Source organism: Microcaecilia unicolor, unplaced genomic scaffold (assembly GCF_901765095.1).
Source record: "Microcaecilia unicolor unplaced genomic scaffold, aMicUni1.1, whole genome shotgun sequence".
NCBI lineage: Eukaryota > Metazoa > Chordata > Amphibia > Gymnophiona > Siphonopidae > Microcaecilia > Microcaecilia unicolor.
Genome location: NW_021963075.1, coordinates 59,106 through 77,866, shown reverse-complemented (window position 1 = coordinate 77,866; position 18,761 = coordinate 59,106). Strand labels below are relative to the sequence as shown.

At 39.0% G+C, this 18,761-nt stretch overlaps 1 protein-coding gene across 1 annotated transcript in view; it reads right to left on the bottom strand.

Annotated features, from left to right (window-relative positions):
* LOC115458893 (presequence protease, mitochondrial-like) overlaps positions 1–18,761 on the bottom strand; it is a gene marked incomplete at its 5' end in the record, with an annotated part of 169,180 nt that overhangs the window by 104,645 nt on the left and 45,774 nt on the right. Inside the window, 1 exon segment of the mRNA XM_030188734.1 lies at positions 12,842–12,980. Within this exon segment, the coding sequence (XP_030044594.1) occupies positions 12,842–12,980 (139 nt within the window).

Here is an 18,761-nt window from a genome sequence, read left to right as displayed (position 1 = left end):
ATAGCCTTAATTGTATAAATTACCAGAGGTCTCAAGAAGAAAAATAATTCTAAAAATGCATTAGATTATTCCAATACACACAAAAAATTGTATTTAAATAAAATTACATCATGCACACCAGCCTTGAGCCAACCACCTTCTGGTTACAAGGCAATATTAATCCACAAGGGGCCATTCTGCTTCTTAAGAACATAAGAATAGTCATACTGGGTCAGACCAATGGTCTACCTAGCCCAGTATCCTGCTTCCAACAGTAGCCAATCCAGATCACAAGTACCTGGCAGAAACTCAATTAGTAGCAAACGTTCCATGCTACCAATTCTCTCCAGTGGTCATCTGGTCATTTAGAGCACCTTTTTGTGCCTTACTCATTCTAAAAACAATAGGTCTAGCACAAAACATCTTAGTTTTAGTCCTGGACAGTTTTATGGCTGAAAAATGTCCTAACCGTGTTAGGAACGCCCAGATCCTGCCCTTAACATGACACTGACATGCCCCCTTGTGATTTGAACGCAGTGCTGACGGATTTAATAGAAAAACATCTAAAAATTGGTTTTGAAAATACCAATTTGGACATTTTTGTGAGAAAAACGTCGAAATGCAATTTATGCCACTTTTAGGACATTTTCTCTTTTGAAAATGAGCTCCATAGTAATAGTAACCTATGGAACTTTGTAAGTCTAAGTGCTTTGAAAATGAGCCCCTTGGAGAACTAGGCAGAAGTAGAAAACATAGTGCAGTATCATATGGGCTGTGCTCAGCAGTCAAACACCGGACGGAAAACCTCTTCTACTTGAAGGTATATGTACGTCGGGTGCAAAGGTTTCCTTGTAGCTGCTATGACGACTTCAATAGACTTTGGAAGTCCCAGGCTAAAGACTAAATGCTGCACAATTTCAATGCTGTGAGCCAGTGATTTGAGGTTTCAATGAAGAAGGAAGCCCCACTCCAGGGTGATCTGTGATGGAAATACTTAGAGCCTGCATGGATGTAGAACTGCAAGACTTTTGAACAAGAGGAAAGAACCAGTTATTTACACTGCCTTACTGGTCTTGTCGGATCAGTGGGCTTGGCCTCTGCTGAAACTGGTGTGAAAGTCTTTGCTATGAGTGGGATAATTGAAGCATCAAGGAAAGCAGAAATTTAAGAAGGCAAAAGAGGAGTATTTTTGCATTTACACAGCTGGCAAAGAGATCTACTTGAGGGGATCCCAAGAGTGCAAGATACCAACTGCAGAGCTCACTGCTACAAGGACTACTTGTGAGGCTGAAGAACTCTGCTCAGCCTGTAGGCTACCTGGTTCTGAAATGCAGCAGGGATGATGTGGCTTAGATTCGGATGAGAATAAATGACAAGGTCCCAAATCCTCATTGCTTCTTGAAACAAAAGGAAAGAACCAGTTATTTACACTGCCTTACTGGTCTTGTCGGATCAGTGGGCTTGGCCTCTGCTGAAACTGGTGTGAAAGTCTTTGCTATGAGTGGGATAATTGAAGCATCAAGGAAAGCAGAAATTTAAGAAGGCAAAAGAGGAGTATTTTTGCATTTACACAGCTGGCAAAGAGATCTACTTGAGGGGATCCCAAGAGTGCAAGATACCAACTGCAGAGCTCACTGCTACAAGGACTACTTGTGAGGCTGAAGAACTCTGCTCAGCCTGTAGGCTACCTGGTTCTGAAATGCAGCAGGGATGATGTGGCTTAGATTCGGATGAGAATAAATGACAAGGTCCCAAATCCTCATTGCTTCTTGAAACAAAAGGAAAGAACCAGTTCACCTCTACTTGTTGATAGTGAACATAGAAACTTGGCTGTCAGGGATCATAATTACACAAGTATTGCCACACTGGGACAGACCAAAGGTCTATCAAGCCCAGCATTCTGTTTCCAACAGTGGGTATAGTACAGGCAGAGAGGGTAATACAGTATACAATAAGAGAAACCAAAAAGAAAAAAGCAACACTGGGCCTTCAAGAGTGGGACAACAGGAGTACTTTATTAACCAAGGACCCGACACGGGCCGTGTTTCGGCGCCAAAAAGGCGCCTGCCTCAGGGGTCTATTAATAAAAACATATAAATACAAAAATAAAATATATCAAATACACCAAATAAATAGTAAAGACATCAAAACATAAATAATATTTAGAAAATAATAAAATAATAAAATATTGATATTACAAACAATTATATTAACTTAATAAGTTGCGTAAAATTATATTGTTCCAACAATCATATAATATTTATGTATACAGTTTCAGTGAACTTTAAAATTTTTAATTTAAAAAAATAATAATAAATTGATATAATGTCAACAGATTAAGAATGTGGACAAACATCTAATGAAAAGATTTTAGTATGCAATTTGTGGAACAAATATTTGTGAATAAAAAAATTTTTTTGATGGTATAAAAGAAATTGTTGTGTATATACCCATACATATAAAAATATGCACTCAAAACTGTAATAATAAAAAAAGTCATATTTATATGTTTTTTTCGGGAGTAAAAATTGAAAATTATATGTAAAAAAACTTTTATCATGATGGATGGATGAAATGATGCAATTTGTCTAATCCCAAATTATATGGTGGTTATGACGTCATCAGTTTGATTGTCGATATATGTGTAAATAAAAATCATCATTGAAGTAGGCTTACCAATTTGTAGATGTAGTGGTTAGACAGAGTTCAAGATATAGGTGCCTACAAAATGAATTATTAACCTTTCAACAAAAACCCTAACCAATGCAGAAATATCAGTTCTTAAAAAAGGATTAAAATTTGTCCCCTCTTGTAACTATGACCCGTTACAAACTAGAATTGACCTAAACAAATTTGAAAGGAAACTCAAAATCCAGCATTTTTTTGGGGACAACTCCACTAATTTAGATCTTTCAGTTGTTAAACCTCCATCAAAATGGCTTCCCCCAGGACCTACTGACCCCATTATATCAACATTTAACCAATGTGTCTTAAGGGATATTGAGATATTAGAAAAAAAGAAAGTTCTACAACCTCTCGACAGCTGAAAACAAAGCACTGCACGACTTGAAATCTAATGAAGACATCACAATCAAATCAGCAGACAAGGGAGGTGGAATAGTCATTCTCAATACAAGTGACTATATCAGAGAAATCAATCGCCAACTATCTGATACCCAATATTATCACAAATTGGACAATGATCCAACAGAAGAACTTCAAAAAGAAATTAATTTTTGGGTCAATTTTGGGTTCGATTCTGGCTTTCTCACTAACAAAGAAAAAGATTTTCTCATTACAAAACATCCTGTAACCCCTATCATATACACCCTACCTAAGATCCACAAGTCCTTAATTGACCCCCCAGGAAGACCAATAGTATCGGGCATAGGCTCTGTCCTGGAGCCTCTTTCCATTTTTGTGGATACTTTTCTTAGACCATTCATTCCACTAGTGAAATCCTACATCAGAGACTCTTCCCATGTGATCAATTTGTTAGAGGATTACGATGGTGACCTCTCAGAACTAACTATGGTCACCCTAGATTTGGAATCATTTTACACCAATATCCCACAGCAACCAGTTTTAAATATTATCACTGATGTATTAAATGACAGAGAAAATAACCCAAGAGTACCTACGGCCTTTATTATTCAGCTGGCTTCTATAGCTTTACAAGAAAATTTTTTTAGCTTCCAGAAATCCTTCTATAAACAAATAAAAGGTACAGCGATGGGAGCAAGTATGGCTCCCGATCTGGCCATTCTCTATGTAGCCTCCTTCGAACATCAATATTTAGAAGATCACCCCTTTAAGGAGGAACTAAAGCTGTGGAAACGCTATATAGATGACATTTTCATCCTTTGGAAGGGAAACACTGATAGACTTGAGGAATTCCATGGTTGGCTAAATAACCTTGATCCACATCTAAAATTTTCTATGAAATATGATAAAAAAGAAATACCATTTTTAGATATACTTATCAAGAAAGAAACATACTACTTCACAACAACGATATATAGGAAACCCACTGACAAGAACCACTTTCTGCATTTCCAGAGCTTCCATAATAGAAGCTTGAAAAAGAATCTACCATATTCACAATTTCTCCGCCTGAAAAAACTCTGTAGCAATTACGACGATTTTGAAAATCAAGCAATACCAATGTCAGAAAGATTTCTCTCAAGAGGATATCCCAAAGAACACATCAACAGAGGACTTAACATGGCAAGATTAGCAGATAGAGACACATTGCTACAGGGCCAAGTACAAAGAAAAAATCCTGACATAGTATGCAGCCTGAGGTTTTCAAATCTATCATCGGATATACAAAAAATTCTAAGAAAGCATTGGCACATCCTAGAAAACCTGGACTGCTTTAAAAATAAACATCTAACTGTGGCGCACACAAGAAACAGAAACATCAAAGAAATTGTGGCTCCCTCTGCCTTACCTCTCACAAAATCAACAGCTAAACCACCAACTGGACATAACCCTTGTGGGTCATGTTCGGTATGCTCATCTTCCATGAGTATCAGCACTTTTATACACCCTATCACAATGAGGCATTATCCATTGAACCATACATCAAATTGCAATACAGAGGGTGTAATCTATCTAATTCTGTGTCCGTGCAATATGATCTACATAGGAAAAACAATTCGAAAAGTAAAAACCAGAATGATAGAACATAGAAGCAATATTAAACGTATGGATACCTCTGCACCATTGGTAAATCACTGTTTGGAACAATCTCACAGCTTCACCGATCTTCGCTTCTGTGTATTTAAGGTTATATCAAAACCATGGAGAGGTGGGAATTTAGATTCAATGCTGCTTAAACAAGAACAAAAAACTATCTTTCAGCTGAACACATTACATCCAGCAGGACTTAATGCAGAATTGGACCTTACAGTTTTTTCTTGATTTCTAATTCTGATTTTTTATTAATTTTTATTCTTTCATCCTTTCTTCCCTCATTATTTTTCATTTTTAATGTTTCAATAAGGAATATCTAAATGATAGTTTTCTCTATATTTTAAGATCAAAAGAAAATTTTTCTTCTAAAAACAATATTCATCTTTTAGCTCACAATCATTTTATGAAACATCGTACTTGACCACTTACGCAACAAATTATGATTTTTGATTAATGTTTTATTTCATTATGTATTATTATTTGTTTATTTTGAGAAATTGATTTAATGTTTAACAATCAAAACTCAATGTATTACTTCAATTATGTCTATGCTTACCATTGTTCCACAATTATTCACATTAATTGATACCTTATAACCTCTTTTTTTGACTGATAACTATTATGAATATACATAACACATTTAAAAGCACCTAAAAAGTGTTCTGTCTCCTTTAAAATTCATCCCTGCAAAATATGACGTCATCACGTTTACGTCTCAACGACGCCTTGTCAATCTCTTACAAACGCCTTTTTTTAGCGTCTTTCCTTTGCCGCCTTTTTTTCACTTTATATAGAAGAGATCAGACACTAAACCAACATTTACCCTTTTGGATTGAACAGGAGAAGGCCCCTTTATCGGAGCCCTTTTCATTCACGCGATAGCGAAATCAATACAAGTTACTGAGGCTGTCTTTCAAGGTAAGAAGTTTTTTTCAAACTGCTATTATCGGCAATTCTAATCCTGGGCGTTTCTTCTGCCCTTTTATATATATGCTAGAAATAAGGCACGATACCTATAAGAAGCCATTCAAACATCGGGCTTCACCTGTAACTATCTTTTAAAAAAAAAAAAAAAAAAAAATGTATTCCCAAATATTTAGAATGGCATCGCTATTATTACATTTTACATATCCATTTTTTAAGGGGGCCATGAAGGTTTGCCGTTTCCCTTTAAAAATGAAGGTTCACAATACTTCTTTACCTTTGTCTGTTTATTTACTCTATATTCATTTTGTAGGCACCTATATCTTGAACTCTGTCTAACCACTACATCTACAAATTGGTAAGCCTACTTCAATGATGATTTTTATTTACACATATATCGACAATCAAACTGATGACGTCATAACCACCATATAATTTGGGATTAGACAAATTGCATCATTTCATCCATCAGAATCACTACATGATAAAAGTTTTTTTACATATAATTTTCAATTTTTACTCCCGAAAAAAACATATAAATATGACTTTTTTTATTATTACAGTTTTGAGTGCATATTTTTATATGTATGGGTATATACACAACAATTTCTTTTATACCATCAAAAAAAAATTTTTATTCACAAATATTTGTTCCACAAATTGCATACTAAAATCTTTTCATTAGATGTTTGTCCACATTCTTAATCTGTTGACATTATATCAATTTATTATTATTTTTTTAAATTAAAAATTTTAAAGTTCACTGAAACTGTATACATAAATATTATATGATTGTTGGAACAATATAATTTTACGCAACTTATTAAGTTAATATAATTGTTTGTAATATCAATATTTTATTATTTTCTAAATATTATTTATGTTTTGATGTCTTTACTATTTATTTGGTGTATTTGATATATTTTATTTTTGTATTTATATGTTTTTATTAATAGACCCCTGAGGCAGGCGCCTTTTTGGCGCCGAAACACGGCCCGTGTCGGGTCCTTGGTTAATAAAGTACTCCTGTTGTCCCACTCTTGAAGGCCCAGTGTTGCTTTTTTCTTTTTGGTTTCCAACAGTGGCCAATCTAGGTCACAAATACCTGGCAAGATCCCCAAAAAGCTCAATACATTTTATGCTGCTTATAGCAGGGTCATTCCATGCCAAGTGATCTAAACCTTCCCACCATCATGTCTCCAACTTTGTTCAAATGTTATCTGTTGCACGAGTCAGGTGTTAAACGAAGTTTCCCAAAATTTGAGGTCTCTAACTGCAATAGCTGCATATCTAGACCCCCTTTTCTGAAAGGTTGTGAGTCCATGAGCGCGCAACATTTACCAAAATGCCATTTTTGGGGTCTAATAAAATTCAAACACATTTATAAGAATGGCTAAAAAATTCAAATCTTGTACAGTTTTTGATGCTAATTCCGATGAAATACATTTTAACATTATGGATGCAAAATCCAGTCAAACAAGTTGACTCAAAGTGTACATCAAAATTGGTCGCGACTCATCGGAACATATTTGGACCAATATTCAGACTGCAACAGCTTCCATGCAAACAAAGATACGGACTTCAAATTTTGAACAAGCATTATGCTTGTGCTGGACATAATAGTGCCAGATTTGCAACTAACCAGCATCTATAACCACCCTGCAGGATCTCTTCAAAGTTGGCACTGTCAACGCAAATGGTAAAATGTACCAAAGTTCAAAGCCAATTATTAAAAAAAGAGTCTGTCTGAATCAGCTTGTGAACAGTATCATCTGAAAGAGAAAATTGTGCTGTACAACATTGATATGTTTTTGTTTTGCAATGCCACCATTAAGTAGCCATTTACTCAGATCAAAGTATGTTATATTTAGTATGCTTGATGCACTAATTTTTCTTCATTTCTAGGAAATTGAGTCTTAATAGTCGCTTAAAAGTACTGATATAATTATTTATTCATTCGTATTTTATTTGTTGATTGTCCAATCGTTTATTGTGCACTGTTATGGTGGATTGGAAACATTTGTGAAACATCAGTTGAACAGAAAGATGCTTTCATAAGCTTTATGCATCCTCATGGTCCCGCTACTTCATTTTATTGGCCGGTAAGACGCGATACTTGCTGGATCCCAGAACAACTTATCATTGCTGTTATTCCAGCTCCATCAGTGACATCATCTGGTCGGCAATATAGTTTCCATGAAACCGTTCTCTTGCAGATCAATGATGCTTTCAGAATGATGAAGTAACTGAAGAAGGCAGGCTTGGGAACCTGCAGTGAAGTAACTGAAGAAGGCAGGCTTGGGAACCTGCAGTAAAGAAACACAATCAGGCTTGGGATCCTACAGTAAAGAAACCCACAATCAGGCTTGGGATCCTGCAGTAAAGATACCCACCCGTGGCTGATACTGCATGGCTATCGGGCATGGCCCCTATGGCGATGGGGATGCTGGTTTCAATGTGATAACCAGTAATGGCTCAGCCATCATGGACCAACGCAATACATCGCGCACACAAAATATACCTCAGCCTGAAAATAAAGATTGCATACTTATTGTGGATAATGCCACACAGAAGCCCCATTTCACAGCACATAGCCACCACCCAAGAAAAAGGGAGTGGAGCTGGATGGGGGGAGGGCCCTGGACCACCCTAGCTGGGGAATGTGGGACCCGGCACAACTGGGTACCATTCTGGCTCAGGCATTGTCAGGTACAAAATGAGCTCCAATCAACCAGCAAAGACCCTCTACTCAACTGGCACCCGGACAAATCTGGACAGGAGACAAGTAACCAGGAGGAGCTGCACGATCCATCCACCATCCACTTGGAGACTGAAAAAAGTACTGATCATTCCAGGCTGCATGATACCCTTAAGGGGGCGAATTACTTGGAACTATTTTTTTTTCTTTGTCTCCTGCCGCTGGTGGACGGACATAACCTGTTAGTCTGGACTGGTCTGGCAGAGATGACAAGGAATTAGGCTCATGGAGTCACAAAACCATAAATGCCTACAGTCATGTGGCTAGAGCTGAAGCAGTGGCTACAACAGCTCATGCCTTTTTCAGTTGTAGCTCAATGCAAGTTACATTCATGTATAGACCCCAACCAAAACCTTTTTCAGTTTCAGATGAAACCGAAACTACCAACAAAACTATCTGAAAGCTTTTGGCAGAAACTTAAACCTCAAGTTTGGTTTTATGAATGTGAACCAAGGGGTGCTGGGGATTGCCAGCACCTGCAGTCTGCATCCTTCTGCTAAATCCATAGTATCCAAGCCGGAAAACAACTAATAAAAGTCCTATTTACTTCCAAGCAAAAGAGCAACCACACACACACAGACCGCAGCTAATGAAAAACTATGCTACAGTGCTTTTACAGTGGCTGACTTTGCGCCACATGGAGAGACAGCCAACGTCATAACTCCACAGAGAGGCTAATTCCTATGAAATTTATTATCCCAAATTTACAAATTCCTGCTAAATTTTATATCAAAAGCATTTATTCAGAGCACGCTATTAACCACAAACTATTGTGCAAAATCATAATTGTGTTACTTGCAATTGTGGTACAAAAAAAAGCAAAGAGTGAACTCCCCTTGCCCTCCCCTCAAATCCCTGTGTTCTAGTGGTGTAGTCAGGGTAGGAGCGATGCCCCATGTATGGCAGCCATTGTGAGAGCAGAGCCAGAATAGACAGGAGTAACTGGAGACCGTTCCTGCCACAACTATACCCCTAGACCACAAGAGATTGTAAGATAGGCCCAAGGAAGACTACAGGTGGAGGGAGGGAGGTCATTCCTGTTCAGATAGGAGAGAGAGAGAGAGACAAACTGGACAAAAGCACAAATTTTTGACTTCTACCAAACACACAGAGGTGTAATTTCAAAGCATTTAGCTATGGAACTTTGTAAGTCTAAGTGCTTTAAAAATGAGCCCTATGGTCATTTTTGGCCAAAACTAAAAACATGGCTGAAAATTAAAACAGCCTTTCTGCCGAAACAAGGTAGAAAAAGGATTTTGGGCAACTTCGATACTGTAACCAAAACTGAAATTTGGTTGGCCTCTATTCAGGAATAGTAGGCATATACCCAAGGAAATAGAGTTGTGACTTGCCCAAAACTATTAGGAGCTCAAGTGGGCTTCAAACAGGTCTTCCCTGATTCTCAACCTGCTACTCAAACCATCATTTTTTATTTTGGGGGGGGATTTAGCTCACACATTTTTCACTAGTAGCTACAGTAAGTAATATTCAGGTACACTAGGTATCTGTCCCCAGAGGGCTTATAACAGTGGAATAGCCACAGGGGGGGGGGGGGTCTGGGCCCCACAATTTGGGTTCAGGGCCCCACAAGGTCTGCTGGTTTGGCTGGCGGGGTCCCCAAGCCCTGCCAGCAGCAGCTTTCCTGTAGCGATATTTGCCACCACGCTGCCTGCCCTGCTTTCCCCCTCCCCCGTGCGCATGCTCGTTTTTAGTGAACTTGAGCATGTATGAGCTTCACGCATGCTCAAATTCACTAAATATGAGCATGCACACTGGGGCAGAAAAGCAGGGCAGGCAGGCAGCACAGCAGCGAGCATCGCTTGGGCAGGGCCGGTCTTAGGGCGAGGCGACCGCATAGGGCCTCACGCTCAAGGGGGCCCCGCGCAGCACGCCTCCGCCCTGCCCCCGACCAAGTTCCAGTCCCCCTCCCTCTGAGGGCGGGACCAGAGCTGAGAGAGGGAAAGGAAGGCTCCTGAAGCGCCGAGCAGCTCGCACGCTTTTCACTCCTGCCGCTGCCTGTAACCCGAGGTAACTTTTAAAATTCAGAGGGAGGGGAGGGAGGCCTTGGAGCTGGCAGGGAGGGAGGGAGGCCTTGGAGCTGGGAAGAAGGGGGGACTTGGAGCTGGGAAGAAGGGAGGAGTCCTGGAGTTCGGAGGGGGGCCAGGCCCCGGAGCTCAGAGGGAGGGAGGGGGGCCCTGGAGCTCAGAGGGAGGGGGGATGGCCCTGGAGCTCGGCGGGTATGGCCGGCCCTGGAGCTGGGGTGGGGGCATAGCTGGGGTGGGGCCCCATCAAATTGGTCTGCACAGGGCCCCGCACTTGCTAAGACTGGCCCTGCGCTTGGGGACCACCGCCAGCCTAGATATGCGAGGTTACGGTGGGGAGGCGTAGCAAAATATGCCCAACTTTGGGCTCATGTCCCCTCCCAAATCGAGGTCTGGCTGCGCCTTAGCTTACAATCTAATTTTGTACACAAGACAATGGAGGGTTAGTAACTTCTCAAGATCACAAGGAGAAATAGCAGGATTTGAACCAGGCTTTCCAACTCGCAATCAGCTTTCAGACCATGCTATAGCACAGAGACTGTCCTTACTACCCTAGTATCAAATCTCAGAAATTAGCATAAGGTCCAAGATCTTAATAATGCAGTTCGATATATCTAGCGCATTTGATGTAGTAGATCATAATATCCTACTAAACATACTAGACAACTTTGGTATATGCGGCAGTTTACAAATGGTTTCAAGAATTCCCGAAATCAAGATCTTACAAAGTGAAAATGAAAGGAACCTTATCCTGTCCTTAGTCACCAGACTGTGGCATCCCTCAGGGCTCTCCACTATCGCCCATTCTGTTTAATGTAATGATGTCATCACTACGTAACAGAATAGAAGAATCAGGATTCAAAACATTCATATATGCCGACAATGTTACCATATACATAACCTTCAAAAAGAACACTGAAGACATCTTACAAAAGGCAAAGCTTGGCTTAAATTTGATGGAAACCTGGGCCTCAGAATCCAAACTAAAGCTACTGGTTGCGCTATAGAAATGATTTGTTGTTGTAGTAGTAGTAAAAGAAAAAAAACAAAATTCATTTTCATTATCAACCTATTTGACCAAAATGACAACAATCTGAAAATTCTAGATATAATTATGGCCAAACATTTAACATTTGACACTCAAGTTTCCTCAGTAATCACAAAATCTTTAAGGTCTCTTTGGAAACTAAAAAGGATCAGACCCTATTTCTCATCAGAAACATTGAGACTATTGGTACAATCATTAACATCCCAATTTGATTGTTGTAATACCATATATGCTGGCTGTAAGGAGTACCAGTTTAAAAAACTCTAAACAGCTCAAAACACTGCAGTCAGGTTCAGATACAAAATCTCTCGTTTTGAAAGTGCCTTCCCTTTATTAATAAAATTACACTGGTTTCCCATCAAAATGAGAATCATCTTCAAATTATGTACCTTTATCTTTCAAATATTACATGGCACAGCTCCAAACTATATGGTATCATTAATAACCTTACCTCAAAGAAACACTAAATATGAGGCAATAAACTATGTCAGACTACACCTCCCAAATTGCAAAAAAGTGATCTACAAAACAGTCCACTTTGCAGACTTCACTTACCTAGGAACCAAATGGTGGAACTCCCTTACCACCCAAAATATGAAATATACAGGAACACACTAGATTCCGCAAAATCCTCAAATCGTTCCTATGCAAACAAACCCTCACAAAGAACAACCAGATCTCAAACAATTATTACCTGAATTGGTTATTACTCTATTTAGCATTAACTTTCTCTTTACTTCTTGTACAATTTCTCATTCATAATAGATTTTCTAAATGTTAAACATCCATAGCTATCCCAGTCTGTTTATGATACTGTATTGTAAAATTGAATTCTTACAACAAATTACTTTCTTATGCATTATTTATGTATCCTATACTGTTTATTGTAAGCCAACTGAACTCAAACTTGTTTAGGATAATGTGGGATACAAATGTCACAAATAAATAAACAAACTAGTCAATCCAGTTCTCTAACCACTAGGCTAGTCCATGTAGGTATCCACATTCTGGACAAATCTCTCACACTGGGGGCAGAGGATAGAATCCTGACTTTAAATTGGACGTGTCAGGAACCAAAAGAAAAAAAAAAAACCATACTTTTTTCACATTATATGATAAAAAACATCAGCAAACAGAGGTTCACCATCTCAAATTTTGGGAGAGCTCTGCTTTTGTGTCCTTTCACCAGAGCAAAACAAACTGAGGTGCTGAGGAGACTACTGTGTGTGAGAAGGGATGTGCATGCTCAGAATTTTACAGTTAGTTCCGAGGTCTAGTAGAGCTTTCTCTATCCCAGCAACATGCAAGGACATCATCCACCCCTTGTGCCTGACAATCCTATTTGCTAACAGAAAATGCTTGTACATCTGGTGTTACAAACTTAAAACTTACCTTTTTCATATACTTCCTTCTTCTCCTCTTCAGAAAGAGCATTAACCTTTTGCTTAAGCTTTGCTTCTTCAGCCTGTGCTTCTTTTTCATAGTAAGTTTCATCTGGACTCATAATCAGGGTCAATCTATGTGTATTATCCTACAAAAAGGAGGTATCAGAATTAGCCAAGATAAGCACAAGTATGGAACTAAGAATTTTCTTCACCTCTTGGAAAAATGTATGTTAAAACAAAACATACATACAAAAGAAAATTATGAACTGGACTATGCTTATAAACAAATGGAACAGTTTGTCTCTTACCAACAGCTTTCCAGTAGCTGAACTCTTTCTAGTTACTGTGTTTGGCTCAGTAACAACTTTTCTCTTTGATCAAAATTAAAATGCTAAGACTCAGATACCATGAGCCTTCATTTGCAACCCTCCCTATTTTATACCTCTAACCCAGTCATTGCTGCCACAATTTTTGAGGCTGGAAGAATGTACCCTTGCTTCCTTCCAAAACCCTTACAATGGGTTCTATATTTGGCCACCAGGTATCCCCATCCCCAGGAACAGTAAGAACTTCCTCCACTGTATCCTTGGCCCCAGATGACAGAGTGCAGAGGACCTGACCTGGAAATCAAACAAGGGACCTTCATATCACAGGACACACTTACCACAATGCCACCAGATCAGCCTGGTACTATTTAGTGCATCAAGCAGCCATGGTCTAAAATAACCTAAATGTCCTGACTGCTCCTCATAAAAACAGGAATAATCAAATGCAACACAAAGTAGTTACCTGACCCAGCTAAAATTAGGTCTGCCAATCTTCACTAAGACAATACAATATTAACACAACAAAAACAATCTAAGAACATCTAGTGTTTCTCTTATATCAAACTGCTCAGCACCACCTAAAATATCCCAATTTTGGAACTGGTCGAAAGCACTAGAGACAAAAATATCCTATTTTTGAATACTGGTATTTACTATGGAACTCTGATGTTTCCAATTAGGTCCATTGTGAGGATCCATGAGATGTATGTTTACCTACCAAAGATATGGTGATCTATAGAATCACTTTAGAACTTCACCTGGACATTCTCTAGAAGTGGAGAGTAGAGAATGACACGGGGACGGGGAACTGCAGTAACTGCGGGGATGGGGACCGGGACAGATCCCACGGGGACAGGGGACAAACTTTGTCCCTGTGTCATTTTCTACTTTGAAGCCTAATGAAACTCGACTGTTATTTATGTTTAAGTGATGCCTACAAAGATATTTTGATTTTTTGGAAAAACAAGCAAACATACTGGCCATAACTAGCAAAATTTACATGGGAGATCCTGTACATCCTGCTACCAGCACATATTCTAAGAAGGCAACTTCTATTCCAGGAAGGACTGTGGAAGACAGGAGAGCTAGATTGAATCCTGAGATTATTGATGATTTATTTATCCACAGATTTATAGCTGCTCATTGTTATTATTGTTATTTATACACAACAGTTGCACAGCATATTTTTCCTTTTTATATTTTAATAAAAAGATTTTAATATAAAATCATAAGTGTTTGAGGCTTCTGCAGATGAGGACAGAGCGGGGACGGAGACAAACTTTGTCCCTGTGTCATTCTCTAGTGGAGAGTCGAAGGCAGTTCAATGTTCACAACTGATCATCCACACAAGATAATGGATCCCACTGCATATTGCAGTCTACACCCAATAAACTATGGGCACAATAAACGTTTTTCTACGGGTAAACTTTTGCTGCAGTTCAACCTTTTATTGTGCGTTTGAATAGTGAAAAATACAGCTGTTAAATATAATCATAATATGCATTAACAACCATAAGTGGGATGCAATATCCAATACACCAAGTCAGATAATGTCACCGCTACCAGTAGTGAGACTATTTTTTTAATTTTGTTTTTATTACAATTTTTAAACATATTACAGGAATCTTCCTTACAGAAATTGGTTGAAAAATAGAAAAAGCAGCATTCATTCTGAATCAAGCATTAATATTTCAACCTCTCTAGTCCACAATTTAAGATAAATCAAAGTCTAAGAAACAAGATGTAATTAAATATATGAAACTATAAAGAACAAATCCTAGGGGGAGCTACAAAGCTATTTATTTCTTAATAAGGGTTCAACCAGTACAATACATCTTATTCCATCTTACCTTCCTGAGGCTGGGACATGCTCCCTGCTTGGACAGTTTTGCTACTCAAGAATTACACAAGCTGAGATGGTTCAAAGAATATATAGGCGTTAGTCTGGTATTTTATCAAAACACTTACAAGGAAATGCAAGTATAAAGAATGTCCCTACATCCAACACCCTGGGACGTAGCAATAAAAATTGCTTATATTTCCTTTGAACAGCTTTAGGAACATTAGGAAGCATTCTGACTTTCAGTGACAAAAAAAGGGAAAATTTTATATTTAAAACAGAGCTGCAAGAGTCAGTCTCTGTCCGGATCCAGTGGAAGTGTCACCAGCAATGTAGATTAAGTGACTATCTCATCCTGGGTCAACTCCAAGAAGGCAGTTAGGTCCAAACTGTCCTGAGAAACTGATGAAAAGATCTTGTCCATCCTCACCAACCTTTTTCTTGAAAGGAGGCAAAATAGTATACTCGAACAAAAGGTGGAAAAGACTGAGAAGGAATTTTCAAATGCTCCTCCATAAACCTCCTAAACATATCTTGAGCAGAAACTCCCAGCTTCCTGGGGAAATTAATCACAGACTGTGTTTGATAGTGTTTTCTAAGTTCTCACATTTAATAAGTAAATTCACATTGTCTTCTGCCATCGCAGTACACAAAGTATCCACTTTAATAGAACCTTCTTCCCAATTTCTGGACATGAGTCTCCATAGTAGTCAAACGAGTCTCAAAATTATCAAAATTTAATTCCAGATTTAGAACTTGAGATCCACTCTGCACTACATGTCTGGATAGAGTCTGACACAAAGACAGCTCCAAGTCTTCTAAAGTCAATGAAGAAGGTCTTACCAGATTAAATTCCATTGCAGGGCTGGCAACATCTCTGGCTGGTGAGAACAGAAACAGAAGAATCTCCTGGGTCTCCCAAACTGGAGACATACCCGCTGATCTCCCCTGGAATTCGTGCTTCTGGTACGCTTGCTGAGACTGCTCCAAGTGTCTTTGCCTGGCACACTCGGTAAGGAAGTGAAACTATTTTTCCGCACCTGCCCACCTGCAGATGTTGCCTCCCTCACAGCTGTAGGGTTTGCCAGCAGGACTTTCTCCTTGGCGGTCAGCGAAATGCTGTGTTCCAAGGGTGCTGGACCACCTTGCCTCTAGCTGCCCTCAGCAAACTTCAAGCCAAGTATCCCCCCCTAAGTTGAACAAATTGCAACCGAGTACCCCCGACCTCTGATCAGCAGAGATTTTGAAATGGATATTTTATTATTAAATAGTTAACTAACTTGGCTACATAAAAAATACAGGTCATTGAAAATGGCATAAAGGACAAGACACAGTTGGCATGATCTGTTATATTTCACTCCCATATAAACTGTTTGGTCCCGTGGCAGATGGTAAGTTCTTACAAACTGAGTAAAAATGAACAATGGAGACATACAAACGAAGCCTATTTATAAAGACAGGAGCAAATATTCTCCACAATGGGTAGCTTCTCCACTTTTGTGAAGAACTTATTAAGCCCCAGTGAACCAAGGCTCCTTTTCAAAGCACTTACCAAATGAAAATAAACAGAACATAGTAATGACAAAAGTGCAAACTGTTTTCAGAATATACAAGGAATGCATCCACAGCCACTTAACTCAAAGGTGCCTGTTACCTCATTTAGTATTCTGTGCTTAGAAAATTTTGAAATTAGCAATCAGCATTATGTTATATTTCATATTCATGTCTAAAACCGGCTCTGCCAGACGTACATTCTAAACACTGACATTCTATTCACAACATAGAAAATAAAAATTACTTCTGCCTCTTGCTGTTTCTCAAAGGCTGGGAGGACCCCAAGAGACGTATCAAGAGCAGCTCAGTGGCCCCAACATACCATCCTCAGAGCAAGAGGAGCTTGTCGTTGTAGATAATACACTGAAATCTTCTGCTGTGTGCGTCGGCAGCCAAAAAAGCAAACAGGATGCTAGAGATTATTAGGAAAGAGATGATAAACAAGACCAAAAATACTATAACGCCTCTGTATCACTCCATGGAGTGACCGCACCTTGAATATTGTGTTCAGTTCTGGTCACCGTATCTCAAAAAAAAAAAAAAAAAAAAGATATAGCGGAATTAGAAAAAGTTCCAAGAAGAGTGACCAAAATGATAAAGGGAATGGAACTCCTCTCGTATGAGGAAAGATTAAAGAGGTTAGGTCTCTTCAAATTGTAAAAGAGATGGAAGAGGGGAGATATTGATTTTTTACTTGTTCCAAAAGTACAAAGACTAGGGGACACTCAAGGAAGTTACATGGAAATACTTTTAAAACAAATAGGAGGCCCCTCCGAAAGGACACCACCTTGTAAGTGGTGGAGGGGCTTCCGTGTTTCAATGATTTAGAGGGCTATGCTGAAGGGTTACCCATATCAGACAGGCCTCTGAGGAGAAACCAGACAAAGAGTGTCCCAAACTGGAGGATCCAAGATGGCGTCGAGGGAGGACGTACGTTAGTTGAGTTCCCGTTTTACACCAGAATACCTGAAGAAGTAGGCGTGCTCCTCAGAGAATGGGGAAGAAAAAAGGCAAAGCCATGGTGTTGTCCTTCTCGAACACGGCTGGGGTTCCCACCACTTCTCAGTCTACTTTGGAGAGATTCGGGGTCATAACGTCGGGGATATTGGTTCCTGCTTCGGGGAACAGCAAGGCTTTATTGATGAATCTCATTGGAGAGGGAGTGACTTTGAGTCCCCCTGTTGGTATGACCTCTCCAAGACCCGGAAACAGTAACGCTTCGCTATGGAGGTCGACAGTGGAAACGCCCGAAGTGGGTTAGGATTCTCACGCGATCCGAGGAGGTCCTGGTGCAGCATTGACTCCGGATAATAAACCAACTGGGGGATTGGAGAGTGAGCTCTTCCCCCCCAAGATATCTGGAGCAGTTTCTGTGGAGAAATTGGACCTGGTGAAGCCAAAAAATGTCATAATGGACGCACTATGGGAAGTGCTGCAGAATGTGAATAATTCTCTTCTTCAGATGTCAAAAATTTTTCAGGAATAAATATGTGATTATATCAATACTTATCTAGCAAAGTGGAAGTCCAAGATATAAAAATAGAAACTTTGATTACGGAAATGGTTTCTCTACGAAAATCAGTTAATCTGGTAATGAAGGACAGTCATGTTTCTTGGTTACAAAGTGGAACTTCTGGAGAATCAATTAAGGAAAAATAACTTGAGAATGATAAATCTTCCTAAAATACCCTATATAGAGAGTTATATTACTAGTGACTTTTGCCTTTGATTTAGATAGGAACAATGTTTTGAAATTGTATTTCCGATACATGTCTGATAGTTTTTTGGGTTCAAAGATAAATATATTTCCTGATATATCAAGGGAATCGCAGACTAGGAGGTGTGAACTCTTGGCTTTTAAGCCAAGAATCATTGCCCTAGGTGGGACCTTCCTAGAGCGATTCCTTTGTAAGTGTTTTATTTCCTTATTACTTATTTGTTGAATCCAAGAAATTACAAGAGTTTGTGGAGTTAAAAGAACATATGAAGAAAACCCTCTGCAGCAACTTCCTTTAGTTACCACTGTACCGGCTGCAATTACTGATTAACCTTCCTCCCTCAGAAAATATGAATTTGTAAGATTAACCACTTGGTGTTTTTCTTATTTTCTTTGAGATTGTTTTCCTGATCTTGGATCCCCCAATTGTGGTCAATTATATATATTGTTGTGAGAAAATGATTTTTCTTTTTCCTTATATTAATTTCTG